The 9,528-nt window shown below is 35.5% G+C and overlaps 1 protein-coding gene across 1 annotated transcript; it reads left to right on the top strand.

Moving 5' to 3' along the window:
• The first annotated feature begins 719 nt into the window (after positions 1-719).
• On the top strand, positions 720-2,458 carry rgs16 (regulator of G protein signaling 16). Its single transcript, XM_032571102.1, has 5 exons — positions 720-871; positions 1,097-1,180; positions 1,285-1,346; positions 1,498-1,664; positions 1,754-2,458. Exons 1-5 carry the CDS (start codon positions 828-830, stop codon positions 1,967-1,969), a joined length of 573 nt encoding a protein of 190 aa, XP_032426993.1. The 5' UTR covers positions 720-827; the 3' UTR covers positions 1,970-2,458.
• Positions 2,459-9,528: the final 7,070 nt, after the last annotated feature.

Raw genomic sequence — 9,528 nt, forward strand, 5'->3', positions numbered from 1 at the left:
CTGCAGGCAGCTAATAACCAGCATAAAATGTTCACCTTTACAGTTTTCTCTTTCATTTATGTCATCACAACACTTTTGTTTTGTAAAATATGTTTAATGTTTTATTTTTGTTCCTTGTCAGCTAAATTGGTCTTTTTTAAACAATCATATCCTAGTAATTGTGACTGGACATGTTACTTTATTTCAGTATACTAGTCATCGACTTCCAGACGGTGACCACTGGAGATCGGCACCATTGCCCCTATGAACCAGCAAGGACAAGCAGGTATAAACAATGGATGGGTGGATTAATTCTTTGAGAATTTTTATAATTAAAAGAACAGATTGGGGTTTTGTGCTAAAAATTACTATGTAACAAACTCAAAGGGAAATGTTAAAGAATTGGGCAACTTGACATTATAAACTATATAAACAATAGAGGTTTTGTGGGTTTTGTTTGTAAATTAAGAAACCCACAAAAATAGTGAAAACAACACAGAAAAATCCCTTTGTTGTTTTAGAAGTAGAAAAAAAACAATCCATCAGCTATCAGAGGCTTTTATCATTAAACCGTAATTTCCCAGCCTCGACCTTGCATGTTCTCCCCCATATACTGACTTCATCATTTCTCCCTCTCCCTCTCTGTTTCTCTTTGCCTGACTCTCTCTGCTATTGGCTGACAGAGCTGATGACACATCAGAAGGTGTGGGCAGTAGGATTATAAAACCTCTGCCTTGTCTCAACTCAGGCACAGACAAACAATTTCATTCCTGGCTGAGCTTTGCTGAAAGGAAACTTAAGCACCATTGAACCAAGAGACCTCCCCTCGCCAGCTCCCACTTGCTGCTATGTGTAAAGGACTTGTATCGCTGCCTGCCTGCTGCTTGGAAAGGTGCATTCACTTTTATGAAAAGACTGATTCTTTGCATTATGTGTTAGAGGACCAGGTTTTGCACATGCGTGTGGGCATTTGAGAAGCTCAGATGGGATTGTCGTTTTAAGCTGTTTTATACTATCGATGCTTTCAGCTCTTGAGTTCTAATGTAGGTTTTTCTGTGAATATGAAATGATGTCACTTAGAAAATTGTATCCAACCTTTTGCTTCTTTCTCTTTCAGAGCCAAGGAGCTGAAAGCAAGGCTGGGAATTCTTCTGCAAAAGCCCATTTGCACTTTATCCTGCTGCAAAATAGGGAAAAACAAGTAAGCTTAACACAAATATGACATTGCTGTATTTAAAAAAAATAGATCTTGATGTCTTTTACAAAATTCCAGCTTTATCTAAACATGCTTCTCACTATTTTCAGACCAACCCTGGAGGAATGCCTGAAGTGGAAAGAATCATTTGAAAGGCTACTGTCCAGTAGATGTAAGTTCACCTCTGAATTAATGCTTTTTATTATATTTTTACACAACAGTGTGCTAGGTTTCCCATAAATTACTTACATACACATGATTACGTATGCAGCCTCCACGGCTCCATCTGATGTAATTACTAATCAAATTTCCTCCATTTGCAGATGGATTGTGTGCCTTCACAGCCTTCCTGGTTTCTGAATTTAGCGAGGAGAACATTGCATTCTACTTTGCTTGTGAAGATTACAGAAGAACCAAGTGTCCTACCAAGTTACTCACCAAAGCCCAGAAGATCTATAATGAATTCATCAGCAGTGAAGCTCCACGAGAGGTAAGAAGAGGCAGATTTAATGACAGTCTCTGAAATGTCTGAGAGAAAAATTGACAAACTGACTTTTTGCCTTCTTGTATCTTTTGTAGGTAAATATTGACCATGAAACCCGTGACATAACCAAAGCCAACTTGATGAACCCGTCGCCGTCTTGTTTCGACCAAGCTCAGCACAGGATCTACATGCTGATGACCAAAGACTGCTACCCTCGCTTTCTCCACTCTCCAGTTTACAGGGATCTACTGTGCCAAGCTAAACCGAGCACAAAACTCACCAATCTGCCCCATCTGGTCAAAAAAGTGTGAAGTCGATTTTTTTCTGATTTTAAAGGGACTTTAAGCATCCTTAAAATTTAAGCACCCATGAAATGTGCAGCACTTGATGCTGTATAAAGAAGATAGTGCTTTGACATGACAGCAGAAGTAAAGATTTCTGTGAGGAAAATGTCACCAAATGGGCCAGTGGTGCAGATTCTGTTCTTGCAAAGACAGGATGACACTGAAAAGGGAAGAGGAAATTGAGCGCTATGTGCCAATACAGATGAAGTTTAAAAGCACTGTCATTAGAAAGTTAAACTTAACTGGCTGAATGACAATCAAAGAGGACAATAAGGAAAAAGCACTTTTTTTAGCCATTAGGCAAACTTTTTTTCTGGTAGTGATGTGCAATGAAATGTACATTGTTTTTTAATCTGTACGGTACTTTATAAATTTGTATTTATTAGTATTTATTTGCCTTCAATGTTATTGCTGTACTTTTACAAAGCAGAGATAAAAAAAAAATTCTGTTTCAATTGTGTTGTCTTTATATCTTTGTCTTTTTTAAAATACAAACAAATCATATAAGTTATTTGGAAAATAAATTGTGAAAAAATATATCTTTTTGTCTTCATTACACAAACTTACAGTTTAAAAATGTGTCTATAGATTCGAAATTGCGTTACTTAGCAGGGCTAAATATTTAGTCTTGACAGAGAAGCAGTACTGTTAAAACATACCACAGTTTAGGGCTGATTTAAGTAGCTCACTTACCCAGGTGACAGATGAAATATTGACTGGGCACATTGTGCAAATATACAGAGAATTCCCCACGTAATCATTCATATTATCTGATAAAGAAATGACAATGACATCCATTATTTACTAACTTTTATGAGTTATTCTGTCGACGGTGTCATGCATAGCTGTTGTTCACCTTGGAAACAGCTTAACTCAGTGCCATAAAGAACTCAGACAGTGGCACTTTGCTGCTATGGGCCATTGTCCCGTGTCTTATAAATAAGAAGGAGCTTTCTAGCAAACAGGAAGAAGAACTGATGATGTGACTGCAATAACGTAATGGGAATGGCTGTAAACTTTAGCAGTACCTTAGAGACTGTTTGCACAGGTCATCAACAAGAGGCAATATATAACAGTGAAGCTGCCACCAGGATGAGACACAGCCACAGCCTTACACAAACCACAAAATAGTGCAAAGGAATAAGGTGGATTCCCATGTAGTTTCTTAGATAAAATATATGATTTTTCCTGTTGTGATTGTTTTGAGGTAGATTTTCTTCAGAGCAGAGAATGAGCCTGAATGTCAGGTTTGTGTATTCAGATGTCATCAGCGTAGAGTGGAGACAATATTAGGTGGACAACAGCTGGTCCATGGGGCCTCATCCATATGTACATGTCATAATGCTGCCTGCTTTCCTATAGTAACCTTCTGACATTTCTGTCCAGATCCATGCACAGCAATGACCATCCAATACTGGCTCCAAATCTCATGGTTTTCAGCATATACATACTGTTGCGAGTACCATGCATAACAATCTCTGAATACAGCTCTTTGCAACATAAGAGAGACGATCTAATTTCCAAAGAGCGGTAATTAATTAGTAGATTGTCTGAACACAACCTAAAATTTATTACAAATGTAATGGCTTAAAAGTAGGTAAAGGATTTCTTCTAATTTTGCTTTTTTTTGGTTTACATTTAAGTGTTTCGGACAGTCTAGCAAGTTTAATATCAAACAAAATCTGGATAAATACATAATAACAACCTTATTTAAACCAAACTGGGCATACAGATGGTAAAAATGCAATTTCTCATAAACCTAACACCTGGCGGTACCACCCATGGCGGCAACAACAACCATCAAGGGGTAGTTTAAGCTCAATCTCATACATATATACTTTTTTCATCTGATTACTGCTACAATATTGCAGCAATTAAAATTTTGTTTGTCTGGCTACTTCTGAGAAAGTTACTGCTTTTTCATAGTTTGTGAGTGGTTCATCCAAATGTCCCAAAAATGTTCCTTAATGAGGATTACATTAAAATGTACATATGATTTTTCAAGAAATTTTTTAAAAAGCTACAGTTTCTGCTGTGAACCGGCATGACACTGGGATGCACACACTCACTCTGCAGCTATCGTTGCCTCAAAACATTTATAGTAATTGATCACAAAGTTGCAACATGTCTCCTCATATGAAAGCATGAACAAGCTTTTTTTAGAATTCCTTCTCAGAGTGGTCTTCCAAATAATTGTGACTTCATCCAGAGGTTTCCGCTGATGCTGCATGTCTGTGGAAATTAATTAAGAGACTCTCAAAGCGTTTGATCTCTTTCGAGAAACTCTAAACCTCAACCCAACCACAAGCTTCACGAGGACAGATGTCACTAGATCTCATTTCCACAGAAAGAATCCATCCAATCCAGGAAAGAGCATTTTCCTTCACTGCACCTCAGATCTCTGAGTCCTTACCAGTTTCATCCAGTTTTACAAAGCCCAGTTTACATTATTATTAATATTAAGATTCATTTGAAATAGATGCAAAGAAAAGTGGTAGATTTGTATCCTCTGACAACCGACACCGGTAAAAATCTAAGTTTTATCCATATTATTTGAGAAGTGTAATAAATACAACACAATTAAACATTTTTCCCCTTCTCTTTGAGTATATGAATAAAAATAGCACTGGGCCCTGAGCTAACACACGGCTGACCTGACTTCTCCAGACAACAAGTTAAAATCTCATGACTGACCTCAGACTTTGTAAATTTGTCTTGCTTTTTTTTATCTCTTATTTTGCATAAAATAGTACGAAAAGAAAAAAAGGTACATGGAGCCAACATAATTCAAAGTTACATTCAAGCTCACTTGCTCTGTCCATATAAACGAGTAACATTAATTCTGTCTGAAGAAGACTAACTGCTTGCTTGAAGTTTTATAAAACCTTGCCTTTTCAATGACATGATTTTACACAACTGTTTGTTTCAATACATTTCCATATTGTATGTTGTTTTAACTCAAAAAGGTTTACAGTACTTGGATTTTTTAAAATGTGGCGTTTTACTGACATCTAGTGTTTGATGGGTAAGAACACGTTTGAAAGACATCTTTCTGCTTTCTAAATAACACTTTGCAATTTTAAGATTAAATGGAAGACCATATGTTTAATTTATAATTCAAATTCCACTTTATCAGCTAAAATCTATATGATCAATTAAAGGTTTAGACACAATTTAATAAAGGAGACACTTTTAGAGGTTTTTATAATGATTTCTTTTAAAAATTCAGTGAAAATTGTCATATTTCTTTTCCTGTAATGTGTGACCAAAACTAATTTATAACCACACTCATGATATATTTAGGAAATATTATTATTTCTAGACAGCTCTGAGCTAAAACTAAACAAACTAGAACATCATCTGACTATTAATATTTATTAGTTGCTTTGTTTTTTTATATATTATATATCGTTTTGTTTTCTCAGTTTTCTAAATATACCTAAAGGTTACATTTTTCCAGATTGTAAAAGATAGTGTTTGGGTTAACTGAACTCTGTTTGGTTAACCCCTTGTTACCTTCAAAATGTTACCCTCATGATGACACAGGTGTCATCATAACAGTTACGAGGTTTGAAGGGGGTGAGAGGGATATGATGTAAAACTGAATTTTTTGTTTTAGTGTCATATCATGTTATAATATTACTCATACATCAAAAACATACCAGGAGTGTTGCCTTGATTCTTTCATTTATGTTTGAAAAATTCCAGAGTGTTTGGTCGTAGCCATTCAGGGTGCTGTGACGACGTGCTGAAGGTGGAGGATCGGAAAGAGCAGTAGCTTTTTAAAGAGACAGAAGCAAGTTACATTTGAAATATAAAGTAATTACATAACTGAAGATAACATATTTACTTGATTTTGCTGTAAAAAGCCTTGAAAATATATAATATCCCCCTTTACCTACTCTTTACTCATCTTTAGTTGAGGTGCCAATAATGGAGGAAGGTGCTCTATTTGTTTACACAAACATCATTGTCCGATTTGGGTTTTTGAAAAAGTTCATGTTTCATATGAATTGTACCTTGTATAATTGGAATAAAGTTAATGTATATCTGCTCTCTGGGTATCAAATTATGAATAAAATAATAGTTGTTTATATAAAATAATGCTAAGCTAAGAGAAAAATAATTTTGTTAAAAAAATCTTTCACATTTTTATTGTAAGCATACCTTGTTGAAAATACTTTCTTACAGAATTTGAGCAAGATTTTTAATTTTTAATTTTTAAGTGGATTTAAAAGCTGTAAAGTGGCGTGGTTGGTATCACTGTTGCCTTGCAACAGGAAGGTCCTGGGTTCGAGATAGGCACCAGCACCCCTCCCAACCCCGATGGGATAAGGGTGCAAGAAGATGGATGAAATTTACAAGAATATATCTTACGTCCCCCAAACTGGATGTTAAATTCCATATTTATGATCTCCACTAGGTGGCAGCATTTGATTTGTTTTTCTTACCTCGAATATTCCTTCCCTTACCAATCATGCTTTGTAAGGGAAGGAATATTGACTTGTGCAGCAGTTTTCACACACAATGTGCTGGAACAAAGGAACAGAGAAAGGACACACAAAATACATCTCAAACAGAACATAAATAAAAAAAAAATAACTGCTGTAAAAATATGAGCTTCACACAAGAAAAAATAAAATGCACAATTGAGGCAAATAAAAAATTAAGACATAGAAGATGTGACCTGACAAGAGAACATTGGGCCTATATGGGTAAAGTGCAAAATACAGCATGTTTTCAGTCCTGATTCAAAATAAGCAACATTTTTTGCACATTTTTTAGTAACACTTTTTAGGGAGCTTGTTCAACATATGGAGAACATAGAAACTAAGTACGGTTTCCTTTTGTTTAGTTCTGGTCCTGGAAATACTGAGTACAGACGTCTCTGGTGACCTGAGTAGTCTTAATGGTTATCATCAGCATTATGACATTTTCTTGGCCCTTTCAGTGCCTCACAAAACCTCAACAAGATTTTATAATCTAATATTTCACAAATGGCAAGAAGCCACTACAGTGACACAAGGACTGGTATGAAATGCTCCACTTTTGTTGGTCATAACTTTAGAAGTAGAATTTTGGATGAGCAGGAACACAGACAATTAAAGGTAAGGATGAAAAACATGGGAAGGAAACTCACATAAACTGCTGAATCTTCAACTTGAATAAAATCTCACAGGGCAATTTGTTTGGTACAAGATGTTAGTACTGTGCCGCCCCTCCCCCACCACTCACACCATACACTCTGCCATTTTTAATGTTACTTAAATCCCACCTTCCTCGTCTAAATGTCGAAATACATGAAGTTGCTGCCATATTAGATGGTGTTGCCATTGTGGTGGTAGAAAATTGAACAGGTGTTTTAATAAAGTATAATAATAAAGTGTGTATTTAGAGAGCTCAATATTACAGGGAAAACATTTGCAGACTTCTTTTTTAAAACAACCACAACGGAATCATTTTATGTTAGGAGAATATATATTAAAGAAGAAAGCTGGATCTTTTTCTATGCTGACTGTTTTTAACCAATATTTGTAAGCACATACTGCATATCCATTATAGTAGAAGCCATGAACATCTTCATCTGGCTGTGCTTGTACCCCTTGTCCTTGAGATTAAAATAGGTGTTGCTCATGCAGTGCACACAGAGTCCCATACTTCTCATTGGGGATGCAGAGCGACTCCCATCGTGGTCATAAAGACAAGAGCAAACCGGGAGCAGATGACCCAGTGTGCACATTCCTCACTGTCTCCCCCAGGGCCGGACATGTGCAGTGCATACGTACCTCAGTGTGGCCTGAACCTCCAAGGACCTTTAGTCTGCGCCCTCAAACTATCTCTCATATCTAATAAAGACACTGGCACAATATTTGACATGTAGCCTAAATACACCACACACCAACACACAGCTTCACTTTAAACATAGAGAAATACAGAGATGTTATTTTTGAAAAAAAGGGTGCTTCTTTCCAATATGAGAGTTTATTTTACAAAGATTGAATTGAATTGACAAATTCGCACAAAACCTTGAACATAGTATTTTTCCTTCATATTGTATTGAGAAATATTGAGGGAACATTTCATACAATTATTTGATTATTACAGCTAGGAAAAGAAATCAAGACTACAAATTCAGGCACATGAGAGTAAAAGGAGAAGAAAAGGATAAGGAGAGGTTCCATGGTAACCATATTAGATGAGTGGGCAAGAAGAGAGAGACAAGAGTGAAGGGATGTGACAGAAACAGTTGTTATCCTGCAAGCGTGGGAAATCTCCTGGTGTGGGTCCCTGGTGAAAAGACAAAACTGTCCTTTCTGATGACTTTCAGTTCCTCAGGGTTCACATCCTCTTGTCCCCTCAGGACTAAGCTCAGCTCTGAAGGCAAAGCAAGCTGTTGGACATTCAGCTACTGCTTTCCTTAATTGTATAGTATTTAAAATTAAATGTGGTAATGTCCTTGCAAAGTTTTTATAAAGAAATTCTAAAGCCACACATGTTTTGCCATACACTATTTACACAATTATTTAATGAGTATTTTGACCATTCATAATGTTTAGGTACATTTTCTAACTCCAAGTCAGATAAACTTGAATGTTATTCAATGTTAAGATTGTCATTTTAATGAAATATTCCCAACAATACTTCTTTGAATGATGAATAACTTAGGTAGATGTGTTTGGAAAAACCAAATGTATATTATACAAAGTGGATAAAAGTAATGATCAATTAAAAACTAAAACAAATGTGTTTTAATTTTTTTCTCCTATTTTTCACAAGTTATAACCATCTAATATTTATAAAACACAGATATCATCAACTGCATGTTTGTACACACAAAAGAAAGTCAAAGATATCAAAAAAAAAGATTTAGAAAAATGAAATGCAGTAAAATGTAGTTGTGAAATACACTAAGAGAAAAAAAACGCCCTTTTCCTTCGCAGATTCTTGATTAAAAATAAGTCCTCATGCTGGAATCTTCTATATCTCTACAATGTAATTCAGCTTACTTTGGATGGAACTGCAATGTTTCTCCATCTGAGATTGTTTTTGTACTTTTCCCCTACATTCCACCTTTACGCTTTTCTGAACTTCCTAATGTTCTGGAAATGTTTACACAATTTTTAAAGATATTTTTACACAATTTGTGTGTCCTTATAATGTTAGTGGTCATGTATACATTATGAACAGTCTTGAGTAACAAATTTAATCACAAGTTGTTTATCATTGCTAATGTTTACATACATTATGTCCCTGAAACTTTAGTAACAAAGATAACATATTTGTGCAACAATAAACAACCCTTTCCTACATGTCTTATGATTCTGAGAGATCTTAGACAGAATAAAGAGCTCCTTCTTTCTCATTATTTCATTTTTGTGCTGGATTCCTTCAAGATCAGAAAAACACAATTAGTACATCAAGACACAAACCGGGTCAGACAGAAAATAAATGCAGCAATTTGTAAAGTGAGATTAAACAGACAATATCCAGGAAAAATTCAGGCAAAGTAAAAACATTTACTGTTT

This window comes from Xiphophorus hellerii, chromosome 9, assembly GCF_003331165.1.
Source record: "Xiphophorus hellerii strain 12219 chromosome 9, Xiphophorus_hellerii-4.1, whole genome shotgun sequence".
In the NCBI taxonomy this organism is placed as follows: Eukaryota; Metazoa; Chordata; class Actinopteri; order Cyprinodontiformes; family Poeciliidae; genus Xiphophorus; species Xiphophorus hellerii.